General features: G+C 40.9%; 1 protein-coding gene across 1 annotated transcript in view; it reads right to left on the minus strand.

Annotated features, from left to right (window-relative positions):
- LOC122543920 (calcipressin-3-like) overlaps positions 1-17,099 on the minus strand; it is a 333,907-nt gene that overhangs the window by 62,203 nt on the left and 254,605 nt on the right. The window contains exons 3-4 of the mRNA XM_043682853.1: positions 13,787-13,960; positions 4,927-5,098 (exon numbers count right to left, since the gene is read on the minus strand). Coding sequence (XP_043538788.1) covers positions 4,927-5,098; positions 13,787-13,960 — 346 coding nt within the window. The remainder of the gene's footprint in view (positions 1-4,926; positions 5,099-13,786; positions 13,961-17,099) is intronic.

Below are 17,099 nucleotides of genomic sequence, written 5' to 3' on the forward strand. Positions count from 1 at the left end.
CACCAAGGACATGCAGGTCCTTGGACACCTTCATCGCCAGACCATGGCAACACGACGGTTGGGGGAAGAGCGCCTCATCTTCTGCCTGGGAACCCTCCAACCACAAGGGATGAACTCAGATTTCTCCAGTTTCCTCATTTCCCCTCCCCATGTCTCAGTCAAATCCCTCGAACTCAGCACCGCCTTCCTAACCTGCAATCTTCTTCCTGACCTCTCCGCCCCCACCCCAGTCTGGCCTATCACCTTCACCTTGACCTCCCTCCACCTAGTGCATTTCCAATGCCCCTCCCCCAAGTCCCTCCTCCCTATCTTTTATCTTAGCCTGCTGGACAAACTTCCCTCATTCCTGAAGAAGGGCTTATACCTGAAACGTCGATTCTCTTGTAATGTAGTTCTCCAAGCACCAGTATTGGGATCCTTGCTTTTTCTGACTTATTAATATTGGAGCTTGCAGGAGTCAATTTCAGATATTGTCGATGACACTAATCTTAGGAACATTGTAGGATGACAGTGTAAATCATTAGTAAGTAGAGAGGGCAGATTAAGTTCAAGGTGGGGAAATGTGAGGTGATACGCTACAAAAGAACATAGAGAGACAGTATAAAATAAAAAGGATATTACTCTCAAGGATGTGAATGGGCGAAGAGACTGAAACGTATATGATTAAAGTTGGCGCAACAGGTAAAGACAGAAGCTAGCAAAGCATGTAATATTCCAGACTTCATTAACATGTGTATAGAATACCAAAGCGGGGAAGTTATGATGAACTTTTATCAGGTTAGACCTCAGTTGAAGAAGTTTATGAGAACGTTTCCAGGGATGAGAGACTTCCATTTTGAGGAAAGACTGAAGAAGTTGGAGTGTTTTCTTTGGAGAGAGAGGGTGTCTAAGAGGAGATTTGATGGAGGGGTCTGGACAGAGTCAAAAGAGAGAAATTATTTCCACTAATAAATGAATTGTGAACCGGATGACAGAGTTTTAAAGTGTTTTGCAAAAGAAGTAAATGCATGGTGAGAAAAATCGTTTACACGCAATGAATAATTGCAGTATGGAATTCATTGCCTGGAAGTGTGGTGGGAGCAGGTTCGACTGAGGAACCCAAGAGGACACTGGATGACTTGATTTGACTCCCTACAGTATGGAAACAGGCCTGTCCGCCCAACAAGTCCACTGACCCTCCGAAGAGTAACCCACCCAGACTCATTCCCCTACCCTATATTTACCTTTGACTAATGCACCTAACACTATGGGCAATTTAGCTCAGCCAATTCACCTGACCTGCACATCTTTGGATTATTGGAGGAAACTGGAGCACCCGGAGGAAACCCACGCAGACACAAGGAGAATGTGCAAACTCCACATATTCGCCTGAGGCAGGAAGCAAACCCAGGTCCCTGGTGGTGAGAGGCAGCAGTGCTAACCACTGAGCCACTGTGATTATTTAAATAGAAACAACATGTAGGTTACTGGGAAAAATTATGAGATTGGCACCAAGTTAAAATGTTCAGAGAACCAGTGCAGACAGATGATGTGCAAAATGGCCTCTTTCTGCACCATGATATTTTTGTGATTCTGTAAATCCATTTTCCAGCACTGCATAGCCACATTGTATGTTGCAATGGCATATCCATCTCACAACAATGTTTAACCCCACCTCCCAAATAAATCAACCTTAACTTGTATTATCAGCACCCCTTTGAAGCCATAAGGAAAGTTTGGCTGCTGTTGACAAGGGGATCCACAGACTGAAATCAGCTTATCATAGCCAAAGAATGATGTGGAAATTGTTGATCTGGCTGTTTAAAACAGATGAGGCTCCTAAGATGATCCTTGTGCACTTCAAACACAGCTATGCTAAGTTTGTGAAAAATAACCACAATCCATGATGAAATGCATGATTCCGATTTGAACACCAAAAATAAAATCAAAACCAATTTCCTTCAAGTGATTAAAGAGAATTTAAATAATTCAGTTTCTACAGTTTAGCATTTTTTGGTGCATAATCAAAATTTAATTACATCAAATTTTGGAGTTTTTCTCCAACTCAATGAGTAGCCAATGTCAGTGTACACCCAAGGTATCAAAAAGCCCAAATCTACCATAGTGAAATCACATAAAATTATCATGTGGCCTTTCATTACTGGGAAACTATTGGTCAATTCATTGCTCCATGAAACTTATCTCTGAAATCTCTCCTGAGCCTTGCTAAAATTGATTCCTACAGAAAAACTGTTGGGAGGAATGCTGATCTGGCATCGACATTTGAATCTGTTCTTTAACGCATGGACATGCTATACTTATAAAACTTTAATTTAAAAGCAATAGATAAATATATGTTTGGGCCACAATGAATGAGGGGCTGTCTTCGTTGGCTGCTTACTGTAACCAGACTTCTTTGTCCTCCCGATTCAGCACTTGAAATTGTAAATGTCACAGCTGTAGATTTTGAGGTACATTTTCAGGTTCCTTAACCAAAAACTGATGCATGATATTTAATGCTACAAAACATCCCTCACTCGGTTACTTTTTAATGGCCTTTCTGGACCAGGGGTGAGAGGACAATGAATTGTGCCCACCCATATTTGATCTTTCCATGGTGAATATTTGAAAGTAAGGGATACATGTCTTTCGCTGAAAATCCTCCCATTACTCTGCAGAAATCTTGCGCTGGTGTTTAGATGTTGGTAAAGGGAGCTCAACCTATATTGAGAAGGTAAGCCTGTGATTTTTTTCAGGGCCTGCCCATTCTGAGGTTCCACCAGTTATTACTGTGAAGAGCCAATACAATTACCCCACCAGCAATGAGCAAGATTTCTTTCACTGAGCCCTGACAATACACTACCCAAGACTGCATGTGGCTCCTTGGTAGAGGTTAGGAATCCTACTTCCTAGATGCTAACGTCCCCAAGAAGGAAATTGAAAGGAAAGGGGTGGGAGGAGTTCTGAAGGGGTTTGAGGAGTTAATCTGTTTCATATAATTCCGCTGTCACACTGCCAAACTGCATGTTCATATTATACTGCAAAATTTAATATGCAGACAGTAAGTAATGGTTAGGGTGTATCTACCCAAAGAAAGAATTTCCAGCACTCACAGTGGATGACTCCTAAAATTGTAATTAGCAATTCACTAAATTATTTGAATTTAAGACTGTTAAATATTCAGCCAGAACCATTTTTAAGTTTAGTTTTTAAACAAATTAGCTTAACCTTTCATGAGAGTACCTATGTAGCAAATTTAACATTTTAGAGACAAAGTCTGGCTTTTTGTCATTTAGGCCTTAGGGCATGATACCAAAGCCCAAATATATCAGCTGAAAACCAAATCTTTTGCTAATTAGCATGTATACAAGAATCATGACATTTCTTAGGATTACATTAATCATTTATTTGCAGCATAGTCTTCAAGGATTTGTCATTTCTTTTAGCAAAACTGCTTGCATTCACCCAAAACAGTGCTTTATCTTCAGTTCTACAATATATTCTATTTTTGTTCTGCAGAATGGCATTTGCTTTGTAATAACTCACAGGTTAAAAGGTTGCATCATATTATCCTTTATAAAACGTAAAGATGGTCTGGAGTATCTGCTTGATTAGATTAGATTCCCTACAGTGTTGTAATAGGCCCTTCAACCCAACCAGTCCACACCGATCCTCCGAACAGCAACCCACCCGGACCCATTTCCCTCTGACTAATGCACCTAGCACTGTGGGCAATTAGCATGACCAATTCACCTGACCTGCACCTCTTTGGATGGTGGGAGGAAACCGAAGCACCCGGAGAAAACCCACGCAGACACGGGGAGAATGTGCAAACTCTAGATAGTCACCCGAGGCTGGAATCAAACCTGGGTCCCTGTGCTGTGAGACAGCAGTGCTAACCACTGAGTCACCGTGCTGCTACTGCTTGCGTTGGTTTTCTTAATACAAGCCAGATAAAATTAATCATACCTACATAAAACATTCAGAACTTATAATATAAATCAGGTTCAATGTAACTGAATTTCTTGTGATCTTTTCTGCTAATGTATAAACATTTACTAGAAACTAGTCGCGCATACTCAAAATTGCTCATGCCTCTGGATGAATTAATCACGATTAGGAGTTTCCACTTTTACGTTTGTTTACAGGCTGGCTTCTATACCCAATTATAGCGAGGAAATTTTAAAAGTCATTACTCACAGGTAGAGGACTGACAAAATAATTTTTTTTTCCTATAGATCCACCTTTTCCCCAAGTTAGCCAAACTACATCAAGTTACCCCTTTTAAATGTGTCAACATACTTTGTAAAACAAACTTTAAAAGGGCACCCTATTGAACTGGACCACAATGGGTGATTTGTAAACTAACCTGAGCAAAAGCCTGACAGAAAAAGAACACATTTCAAGAGAGGTACAACTTTTGTATATTAAACCCAAAGCAAAAATGCTATCTCTTGCATCATGACATTTCTCAGTAACCTGCCTTGCCTTAGCTCAACTGCAGTTATCCTAAATAATTAGTCAGAGTATACAAGCATACCTAATTTAGTATTAAATGATTAGATAGTAGTTAAGAAATTAAGTATAATAGAAGAACTTAATAGATCCCAGGTACGAGACTGCAACATGTGAAAAGCAATAATATCATTGGATGCAATTGGAAAGACAAAGCAGCCAAAGAGCTGGTAAAGGGAAACAGCATACTTTTGTGCATGACATAACAGAGAATATATGAAATGACCAGCAATGAATGCAAGATACTTTTCAGTCAAAAAATTCGAGGGAACCCTTTGACCGCGGCTTCATTTCTGCAAAGTGTTTGAGATTCCTAATCTTATAGCTTGTAAAGCCATACATGGTGATATTAAATATTGAGAGTAATCTTGCAAAATTAACATGCCATAGGCTATTACCTTGTAGCAATGATGAAAGATGGAAAAAACCTACCAGGTCCTAGTTTTGCCACTGCATAGAGAAGATCATAGTTGATGATTGGTGTGGCATCATCAATTTGCTGCCAACCCACAGGCGGTGATGCTGGAGGGGAGATGAGGAATTGTTTTGCTGGCTGTGGAGGGGCAAGGTGCAGATTGTCTCCATCTGGACCTTGATTTTGAACCTGGGAAATAAATTGGTACATGTTTAAACTATAATCTACAGTGTATCAGATGACAGCAGCAGTTCACTTCCAATACACGAGTGGACTCTTTTCATACTTGCATTATGAACCTGAGCCTTCTCAGCAAGAAAAGAATGTAGTTACCTTTCTTCCATTCCAATGTTTTAATTCTGTGCTGCTGAAACAAATTCATTTAGAACTGAACAAATTCTGAACAGTTAGATAATGGCCTGGATCTTACAATGGCCAGACGGTCGTCATTGTAATGTAGACTGGAGTTGTGCACAGAGACCCTGCAGAATGCCATTGTGGCAGACAATGAAGGAATTGTCTGGGAAACTGTATTTTTTCCTGAGCAACTTGACTATGCTAGCCAATTGGAGATTTCAGAGGGTTCTGATGAAATTACTCAGGAAAAGTTAGACTATTAAATACATTGTCCAACTCTAGAGTAATTATTTGGATTATTTTGGGCAGCACGGTGGCTCAGTGGTTAGCACTGCTGCCTCACCGCCACGGAGACAGGTTCGATTCCAGCGTCTGACTGTGTGTGGAGTTTGCACATTCTCCCCTTGTCTGCGTGGGTTTCCCCCAGGTGCTCCGGTTTCCTCACAAAATTCAAAGATGCAGGTTAGGTGAATTGGCCCTGCTAAATTGTCCACAGTGTTCAGGGATGCGTAGGTTGGGTGCATTAGTCAGGGGTTGAATGTAGGGGAATGGGTCTGGGTGGGTTACTCTTTGGATGGTTGGTATGGACTTGTTGAGCCGAAGGGCCTGTTTCCACACTATCGGGATTCTATTCTATTCAATAGGCCCTACATCTACCTTGGAGACAGTGAAGTTTGCAGGTCAGAGTCAAGAGTATGGTGCTGGAAAAGCACAGCAGGTCAGGCAGCATCCGAGGAGCAGGGAAAAAAAAAAAATCGACATTTCAGGCAAAAGCCCTTGATCAGGAAGGACTTTTGCCTGAAACGTCGATTTTCCTAAGCTGATCTGATCCTCCTGAACCTGATCCGATACACCACTTCCCAATCAGTGAACATGAAGAACTCCCAGACCTAACACCCAACCTCCCTGTTCCCAAGCGGGATCGGACTTCTTCCACCCACCCTAACATAACCTACAAACTAGATAATTTAGCCTGCCACCTTGTACCTTGGCACCTTACCCATTCTTCCTTGGCATCATCTGCCACTCTACCCCTACCTAGCTGGCACAATATTTACTGAACACCTTACCTCCCACTCATTTGGCACTGTACTTACTTGACACCCAACCCTCTATTCATCTGGCATCCTATCCCTGGCACCTTCCCTCTTCCCAGCTGTGGTGTAAAATTCCAAGAAGTGGAATGTGGTGAAACGGTTAAAAATTATGTCCCAATACATGTGTGAATCTAACCGGAATGGAGGTGTTGCTTAGTCCCGTGTGAATCTTCTTATCTGTATGTAACCAGAATGGAATGTGTTTTTTAGCCTTGCTCTGCTGTTCACATGAATGTTTATATCTGGAAAAGAGTATATCAGCTGGAAAAGTCTCCAGTTCGGTGAGTCTGCTCCGGGGTTACGTTTAACCGCCGAGCGTGGGTTGTTGGCAACCGCTCTACGAGAACTGACGGCTCCCAGTTTTGGTAACATGTAGAGTGAGTATAAGCCAGACCCGTTGTGGCGACGCTGCGGGGAATAAAATGCCCATATTCTAGCAGACTCGCCTCTTGGTCGTTTGTTCTGTGTCAGACCACTCTCCTACGAACCTGACCTTGAGAATTTTTTTAAAACACCAGCTGACACCTAACTTTCCTAGCACCATATCCCTTACTCAGATATTCTACCTCAGCATCCTCACTCTCCCCAGCTGGCACCATAACCACCTTGCATCTATGTTCTTGGCACCCCTACCCATCTAACAACCCAACCCTCCCCAACCGCTAATCTACCCAGCTGGTACTCTACCAACACACATCTGGCAACTACTTACCTAGCACTCTATCCCCCCTGGCATCCTATCCTTCCCATCTCCTTCTACACTCCTACCTTAATATTACACCTACGTCCTGTACTAATGCTTTGACAGCATCTGACGAAGTGGCTGTCAGGAATTTTGCATTTCAGAATATGGTAGCTGGTGTCTGTGAACAGAGTAGACAAGCAGGAGGCTGGAAGAACACAGCAAACCAAGCATCATGAGGAGATGGAGAAGTCCAAGTTTCGGGTGTAATCCTTCTTCAGAACTATGAACAGGGGACAGAGTTTGCCTTCTGCTGACAGTTCGGCACAATGTTAGAACTGGCAGAATGGAAGTACAACTCCACGTTTCAGAGGGAGCCCTGAGTGGGATCGCCTCACAGAAATGTGGAGCTCCTTTCTTTTGTAAAGGACGGGGTCTGGGAGGCAACGTGCATATAATTGCTAATTCTTGGAAATGCTAACCCATTATTTCAATATGGTGAAGAAGAATTTGCACACTCCATCGCTCTGGCTCACAAATGATTGCATCAATGTGGGCTCAAGGTAAAGCTTGAAATAAAGAATATTTCCATGGCCACTTAAAAAAAACTTTAAAAACAAACAGCCTCCAACCACCTTTCACAGTCATGATGGTCTCTATTAAAATTACTTTGGTAATCCCTTGAGGGAGCATATCACAGCTGAAGGATCAATTGGGGCATGACATTTGGCATCAGTATCTCTGGGCTTGGGAAATAAAAGATGTCGGAAATATTTCTGCTGTTAATTACTAGTAAGTGCCCTTTCTACAAAATATGCACTTGTCAACTGGGGCAACAACAAGATTGGACTTGATACCAATACCACAGACAGTACAATGCTTTGTGGAAAGACAGTTTAAGAGTACACATGAAGGTTGACTGGTTAATCAAGTTATCAGAGACAATTAGTTATTGTGGAATTGCAAGATGGCCTTATTCAGTGTCTTCCAAATTTAAACACATTGAATATTAATACTGATTATTATAAATAATATAACAATGACATGTGGCATTGGGAATTGGTCAGAGCTCGAACAGCACAGAGTTTGTTTACTTTTGGACTAAAAGGAAAACACTATGAATTTAATAGAATATCGTCTCTTGGAAGCACCATCAGATTCATGCTGTTGTGCTACTGCAGGGTTACAATAAATTTTAAATTCTGAATGAGAATGCTATGGCAAAATGGGAACATGTGCTTTCAGCATAGAAGTTCATGCACCATCAGGAATCTGAACACAATGTTCCATGTCCCTAAAGCCTTTTGAGGTTTAGAGTCAATCTTTTATGTTCCAATTTCCAATTTGAGCTCCTGACAAGTAAGGCTCCATAATTGGAAATTTAATTCATAAAATATACTTAAATGTTATAATTATCCAACAGACAGGATTATTCCAACTGAAGAAATGATGAAATCCAACAAATTGGCCATACAGCAATTTTGTCTAGTCATTTTTGGAAAGTTTCCTCCTATGTTGGTTTTGTGACTGGGTTTTGCATCCATGTGGTGTTATCTTGAACATCGTACATGCACATGGCACAAAGATCCTTTTCTAAGCTCAGTGCACATCAAAAAGAAAGGCCACTGCCAGTAGTAGCTAAGATTCCTACTTCCTCAACTATTATCATAGCATCATAGAGACATACAGCATAGAAACTGGCCCTTTGGCCCACGACGTATATAATGACCAACAAACGACACTAATCCCATTTATCGGCACTTGGTCTATAGCCTACTACGCCCTGGCATTTTAAATACTAATCCAGGTGCTTCTTAAATGTTGCAAGAGTATCTGCCTCCACCAGCCTCTCAGGCAGCACATTCTTCATTTCTACCACCCTTTGGATAAAATTATCATCTCTCGGATCTCCTCTAAACTATTTGCTCCTCACCTTAAACTTATGCCATCTGCTCTTAGACATGTCTGCCACGGAGAAGAGGTCTATATCTCTCAACTTTATATACCTCAATCAGATCCCTACTCAGCCTCTTCTGCTCTAAGGCAAACAAACTCAGCCTATCCAGTCTCTCGTCATAACAGACGTTTCATCCCAGAAAATATCCTGGTAAATTTCCTCTGCACTCTCTCAAGCTCCCTTTCTCCCCCAATCTGACTACCAAGCTGACGTCTTCAGGGATCCATGGACTTGTACACCTAGGTCCCTTTGTTTCTCAGTACTCCCTAATGATCTACCATTCATTGTGTATTTACTTCCTTTATTAGACCTTCCAAATTGCATCATCTCACATTTATCAGGATTAAATTCCATCTGCCATTGCTCTGCCCAATTTACCAACTAATCAATATCTAACAAGCCCAAGATCATTCATATCAATATAACAATATCACTATTTTTTTGTGTCATTTGCAAACTTACGAATTATACCTTTTACATTCACATCCTAGTTGTAAGTTTGCTCATTGAGCTGGTGGATTTGTTCTGAGACTCTCCATCACCATGCTAGATAACATCATCAGTGAGTCTCTGGTGAAGCATTGGTGTTCTGGTCTGCTTGCTATTCATCTGTCTCGGTTTGTTGTGGTGGGTGATATCATTTTTGGTTGTGTTTCTGAGAAATTGGTAAATGGGGTACAAATCGATATAATTGTTAATGGAGTTCCGGTTTGAATGCCAGGCCTCCAGGAATTCCCATGTATGTCTTTATTTAGCCTGTCCCAGGATGGATGTATTGTCCCAGTCGAACTGGTGTCCCTCTTTGTCTCCATGTATGGATATGAATGAAAGTTAGTCATGTCTTTTGGTGGCTAGTTGGTGCTCATGGATCCTGGCAGCTAGCTTCTTGCTGGTTTGTCCAATATAATGTTTGTTGCAGTCCTTGCAGGGTATTTTGTATATTTTACTTTTCCTAGTACTGATTAATCCTGTTCTTCAGAAATGTTTCCAATAATTTCCCTGCTGCTGGTTGTTGGTACAGGGCCCTTTAAGTTCATCAGGAGCTGTTTCAGCGTGGTGGAAGGTTTGTGGGCTACACAGACAAAGAGTGACACCAGTTCGACTGGGATAATGCATCCATCCTGGGACAGGTTAAACAGAGACACACACAGGAATTCCTAGACCCTTGGCATTCAAACCAGAACTCCATTAATATACAGGTTTGGAATCCATTTAGCAACCTCTCAGAAACAGAACCGGAAATGATATCAACAACCACCACAAATCGAGACAGATACGTAACAAGCGAGACAGAAAAACAACGCTTCATCGAGGGTCACTGATGTTACCAAGCATGGTGATGAAACATCAGAGAACAAACCTCAAGTGAGCAAACTTAAAACTTGATCCACAACCTGAGCCACAAATCTTGGTGGGCGGCACGGTGGCACAGTGGTTAGCACTGCTGCCTCAGGTTGCGCTTCGGCGGGTCGGTGTGGACTTGTTGGGCCGAAGGGCCTGTTTCCACGCTGTAATGTAATCTAATCTAATCTTCTCCAAAATCTCATTCACATCCAAGTTGCTAATGTAAATAACAAATAGCAAGGGCCCCAGCACTGAACACTGTAGAGCATGGCTGGCCACAGGTTTACAATTACAAAAACACCCCTCCACCACCACTTTCTGCCTCCTGTTTGGCTGCCAATGTGGGATCCAGTTTGCCAATCTGTCTTGGATTCCATGGGCTCCTACCCACCAGCCTTCCATTTGGGACTTCGTCAAAGGCTTTATTGAATTCCACACAAACCACATCAACTGCATTACCCTCATCAATATACTGTGTCACCATTTCAAAAGACTCAATTAAAATAGTCAGACAGGGTCTTCCCAAACAAATCGCTGATCAATCCCTGCCTTTCCTAGTATTGATTAATCCTGTTTTTCAGAATTTTTTCCAATAATCTCCCTACTGCAGATGTCAAATTAACTGGTCTGTAATGACCTTGTCTCTCCTTGCTGTTCTTCTTGAACGAAGAAATCACATTAAATGTCCTCCAGTCTACTGGCAGTTCACCTGTGGCCAGTGAAGTATTAAATGTATCCACAAAGGCCCAGCAATCTCCTCCCTTGCCTCCATTATCAGCCTGGGGTACATCTCATCAGGCTCTGGGGATTTGAGCACCTATGTGCCTGTTAAAATGATAATATTTCCTTCTTATTAATCTTAATGTGCTCTAGAACCATGACATTCCAAATTATATCCTGGAGTACAATTTCATTCTCCCCTGCGAATACAAACGAGATGTATTCATCTAAGACTGCACCAAGGTACACTGGTTCCACAAGTTGCCCCTTTAGTCTCACTCTTTCCCTCAACAACTCTCAATATCTCTTGACACCTATGGTTGCCTAGACCTGTTGCCCTTGCCCTTTGTTCTTATAGGAACACACTGCCCTTGAATTCTCACGATCTTACTTTTAAAAGATTCTCACGTTTCAAATGTAGACTTACTTGCAAGTAGCTATTCCCAGTCTACATTGGCCAGTTCTTGTCTAATGTCACTGGAACTGACCATCCCTCAATTTAATTAACATTGTGATAGTGCTGCATGCTTTCATCCAAAAAGTTACCAGTTACTTCATTATAAGCTGAGTGCTCTTGCAGTGAAGTTGAAGACGGAATGGATCACTTAGAAACAGGCACCCTTGATTTTTTATATATTTAAAAATAAAACAGCTGAGGATTGGGTTTTACTGTACATTAATACACAATTCTTTCAACTTCAGGGGCCTGGTTTCAAATTCATTGTGGAATAATGGGAACAATATTTAGACTCTGTTAGTTGTAGGAGTTCTATCTGATGTGTTTAGGTAGTCACATAACAACTCTCAGTACTGACTGTAAATTCATGAAAAATCATTCAGCAATTTTGTTTTGTTTGGAGGGAGAGGAAAGAGTTGAGTTTAAATATAATTTAAATTAATGAATTAAAAAGTTTTGACAAACAGTTTTCACCAAAACACCACCTGTTTAATAGCTATTTAAATCAGACTGAAAATAAGTATCACATTGAAAAGGCAGCATTTTAAAACCCTACAGTATGGCCCAGGTGTTAAATATTGTCTGAGTGGTACAAGAAAGGAAAAAAAAACTAGCAGAATATTTACATTACCCTCACCAACAACACACAGTGGCAGTAGAGTGTAACAACTACAAGCTGCACTGCAGTAATTCACCAAGTTTACTTTGACCGCGTCTTTCAAATCTATGACCTCTAACATGTAAGGAGAGGCAATGACTTTTAACACAGAGACCTAGATAATGCTCTGGGCAGCTGGGTTTGAATCCCACTATGGTAGATGGTGGAAGTTGAATTTAATAAACATCTGAAATTAAGAGTCTATGATGACCGGGAGTCCATTGCCAATTATTGGAAAAACCCATCTGGTTCACTAATGTTCTTTATGGAAGGAAACGCTGTCCTTACCTGTCTGGCCTACATAGGACTCCAGACCCACAGTAATGTGGTTGACTTTTAATTGCCCCTCTGGGAAATTAGAGATGGGTAAAATATGCCTAATCAGTGATGCCCTCAATGTGTGAATGACTGAGAAAAAAAGGACAAGGGCATCAGATGAGTGGGAACATCATTAAGTTCCCCTCCAAGCCAGACACATCTTGACTTGGAACCATTTCTTCAGCATCACTCAGTCAAAATCCTTGGCCTCCCTTCCTCAGAGCACTGTGGGTTTACATATCCCTCATGGACTGGAGTGGTTCAAGACAGTTCACCATCACCTATTCAAAGGCAATTCAGGACAGGCAATAAATGTTGACTTTACTACTGATACCCACATCTTTTTAAAAAAGTAACAACACTTATTTAGATTTCCTTCCATTGAAATCTAAAGATTTCCATGATTCCTTCTAGAAATATTCTACAGAAACTCAAAAGATGAATAAAACATCTACCAGGTTTTCCTTGGTGTGTTCTACCCAAATCGATTTTAACAGTTCATTGCAAATTTGGACTCAATGGATTGGAATTCCCTCAGAGTCCAGATTTGGGCAAACTGTATCCTAGCAGGTGGCTCACATTTGATCTGATTTTGAACATCAAGCCTCATGTATAAATTTTGTTGAGCTGTTGGTAGCTGTCACACATTCCTGTTAGCTAACTCTCCTGCAGGGCCAGAATGTGGCTCACCACATTGCCAGCATCGGCCTCACTATTGGGGTTCTACCTTTCAGTGGGAAGATATTAGGCTCATAGCAGATAAAGCAGACCTGGGTCCACACTATTTCAGGGAACACCAGTTTTTTTTCAGGGGTACTAAAATATATGTCTCAGAACCTTAATTCATTTCTGTAAGGGGCTAATTATTATATTTGGTGGCAACCAGAGATATCTGGAATCTCGGTTTTGGGTCAGATGTCTTTGAGAATCTTAAAGACGTACAATGCTGATCTCCAAATTTTGACTTCAATATGCCTGCATTTAAGCAACACAATTTTTGTCTGACCTTTACCCCCGCCCCACCCCACTCCATTTATTTCTCAGCCCTCTTCCCCTTCTCCCAAACCTGATGAAAGCTCCTGCCCAAAACATCAACTCTCCTGCTCTTCTGATGCCACCTCACCTGCTGTGCTTTATCCAGCTCCACATTTTATCGACTTTGTCTGATTTCTACCCTAACTGCACTAGTTAAACAAATCTTATTTTTTGATTAAATCCTTGGCTTCAGTTTCTTTATCAAATGTCTTAATGTTTTATGATCAAAGGTCAAAGTCCTGAATTCATTACCTGTGCAAAGTAGAGTTTTAGCTTTTTCCCATTGAACTTTGTTTCATGGAGCTCTATTCTGGCACGGGCTGCTACTTTAGGATTGCTGAAGTTAATTCGTACACGTCTGAAACTTTTAAACAGTTGGAATGTGGCATGGTCATCATAGGCCAAGAATAGTGCCTCAAATTTCTCCTGTATTTAAGAAACACAAAAGAATACAAAAACTTAAAATGCTGACATTTCACAACTTTTCTCCAAACATCTCAACCTTTAAACAATGTCCTTTGGAAATATCAAAATTTGCATTCAGCAAAATTGTATATGTACAACTTCATATTCACATGAATAACAAGGTTCAAATCCATGGGATCTTGTAAATCAATGCAAAATATAAAAGTAATACAAAGGTCCAGTTCCACAGTAAGAACAATTTGGAGTCTTTTCTTTGCAACTGAAAGAATGCTGGAGACACAAGCAGAGGCTAGAAATGGTCACATTGAGTTAGGCAGCTGTTTGAAGGATAAAGTAACTGTAATAGTGATAATTACAGCAGGCCATTAAAACCAAAGCATAAATTTTCATTTTCCCCACCTTCATGGTAATAGATTGGAAAAGGTCACCTGACACTAGTAAAATCCAAAGGTATTTCATTCCACTACCAGATTACCCATTAAGCAGTAAAAATGAAATCTTACTTGTTCTTGTCAGTGATAAATGCAATTCAAAATAAGAATAGAGATTTCTGAAAATATGCAGCATGCCCAGCAGCATCCATGAAGAATGAAACAGAGTAAATGAGCTGGGTTTTATGGGTTAGGAGTCACAATACTTCCCTACCCTATAGAAACATCCACCATGAGCTGACAAATTTAAAAATGGCTGCTCCCCAGTGATAATATGCTGGAGGAGTGGCCTTAATGAAGTGATGAGATCATTATGTGACTTCATGCCTTCCAGGGACAGGAAGTCCCACCCTGAAGAGCTGCCAGCCAATTACATTAACCAGGAGATGAGTAGCCTCAAGAGACCTCAGTTCCAACAGCAGTGAGTACTGCAGGAAATCACAGGAGAAGATCCCTAGTGACCAGACTTAGAGATAAGTCTGGGGTTCTTCATGAGGGACCCTAGGAAGGGTGGAGAAGGATCTGGGTGTTTTGCAGGCACAAAGTGAGAGTAACACCTTGCAGGAGGATGACCCCCAAAGGGTACATAAGGTCACTGTAAAGATGTATCCTATTTTCTTTCCACTTTTTCACCAGTGGGCTGTTCTCCTTCATTCCACCTTCCCCAACCATATGTTGCAGCAGGAGTGGAAACAGGCCCTTAACTGACCAGTTAAGAACTTCAATGAGCCCAAGAGTGTGCAATCTGGTCAATGCTTTACCCTCACTATATTACCGCAGACAGCTCAGTGACTGAGTAGGAATGTTGATCACTCATCCTAGTTTACACCTCCTATCCACCTGTTAGTATGCTGGTTTTGACTGTAAAATTATTTCTAATACTTCAAAAAGCTGTCAAACTTTTGGCTGAACCAACCTGAAATGTTAACACCTTTTCTCCACAAATTCCGCCACGCCTGCTGGGCATTTCCAATATTTTCTATTTTTATCAGATTTCTAGTTGTGACAGTATTTTGCTTTTGTGTTAACATAATGTATTCCATGAAACTGCATTGTTCTGGGTCTTGAAAAAGATAATGACTCCAAAATATGCATCTCAAACAAGCCTTACATCATTTGAGGAGAACACAAATGTGAGGCAACACACTCTTCAAAGAGGTGTCATTTGGAAATTGTACTCCCTAATTCGCTCATTTTCTCTCCCATTCCTATTCTTGCTCTTGTCTCCATGGTTTGTTAAAATAAGTACTGTTCTCCAAAATAAAATCAAGTAAGGTGGTAAATGCTGGAAATATCAAACAAAAATAGAAACTCAGCAGGTCTAGCAGCATCTGTTGAGAAAAAGCAGAGTAAGTTTTTTAGGGTCAATTGACCATTCTTCAGAACTGAAAGTAGCTCAGAAAAGGTGGTATATATACTGAAAACAGGGGTGAGTAAGGGAAAGAAAGGACTGATCGAATAGACGGAGATGGAGGCCAGAGAGAGACAGAAAGACAAATTAGGTAGACAAGGGGATGGATTATAGTAATAAGGGAGAAAGAAAAGCTGTTAATGGGAACCATAAATAGGTAAAAATGGATTGGCTGTGCTGAAAGCAGTCCCTGTCATGACTGGGTAACCAGCTTGCAGAACAACTACATTCCATCTGCAAATATGACACCAAGCTGCAAGTTGCCTGCCACTTCAACATATCACCATGTTTCCTGGGCAACATTTCTGTCTTAGGCCTGCTGCAGTACTCCAAAGAGGCTCAGCACAAACTGGAAGAACAGCATCCCATTTCCCACTTGGGGAACTTTGCAACCGCAGGACTAATATCGAGTTTAATAATTTTAGAAATTGAACATCTTTTTCTCTGTCTTTTACCCATCCACACAACCCATGCACTGTCATGACATTAGCTGCTTTTAGCAGAGTCAACCTACTTCACCTAATTACATCCTCATTATTAACTTTTCTTTCTGCCTGGCATACTATCATCCATCTCTTTGTCTGCCTGTTGTTCTCTCTCTTTGGGCTCAATCTCCATCCATCTGCTTACTCCTTTCCATCCATCCCCTGTCTTCAGCATATTTACTACATTTTCCTCGTTACTATCAGTTCTGAAGGGTCACAAGACTCAAAATGTTAGCTTTGTTTTCTCTCCACAGATGCTCCAGACCTACTGAGATTCCCCAGTAAATACTGTTTTAAGTATTCTTCTATGTTGGTCAAATGTCAAATCCAAGTAAGGGGAATCACAACTCAACTCTTAACATCTTCTTTGTTAGTTATAATTTTTTAAAAATTTCCTTTTTAGCATGTAGCTATCACACTTCCATTTAAAAATTAAGTTCTGGATGCATGCATGCAGAAGAGGCAACTGGTCAAACCATATTAGGCAATAGATTATCTCCCTCGTGGGCTATAAATGGGGAATTATTAAGAAGGTATTATGAGACTATCAAAATTAGTTTTGGTACCCATGCCTGTGGGGGAAAGGATAAGTTGTCCTTTGACCGTCATTAGGGGAAAAAGTTCAAAATTGTTTCATACTTCTGTTAAAATACTGGAAAGGATTCACCCACAAACATTACTGTCTTTAGCATATGCTTCTTAGCATACAGCAAAGTTTCAATTTTAAATCTGTAAGCCTTGCTGTGTGCAGGTGGTAGTCCAATGCAGTACTTGTCTAAAATACTGCTTTTCCTTTAAAATGTTTCCAATAC

The sequence above is a fragment of the Chiloscyllium plagiosum genome, chromosome 3, assembly GCF_004010195.1.
Source record: "Chiloscyllium plagiosum isolate BGI_BamShark_2017 chromosome 3, ASM401019v2, whole genome shotgun sequence".
In the NCBI taxonomy this organism is placed as follows: Eukaryota; Metazoa; Chordata; class Chondrichthyes; order Orectolobiformes; family Hemiscylliidae; genus Chiloscyllium; species Chiloscyllium plagiosum.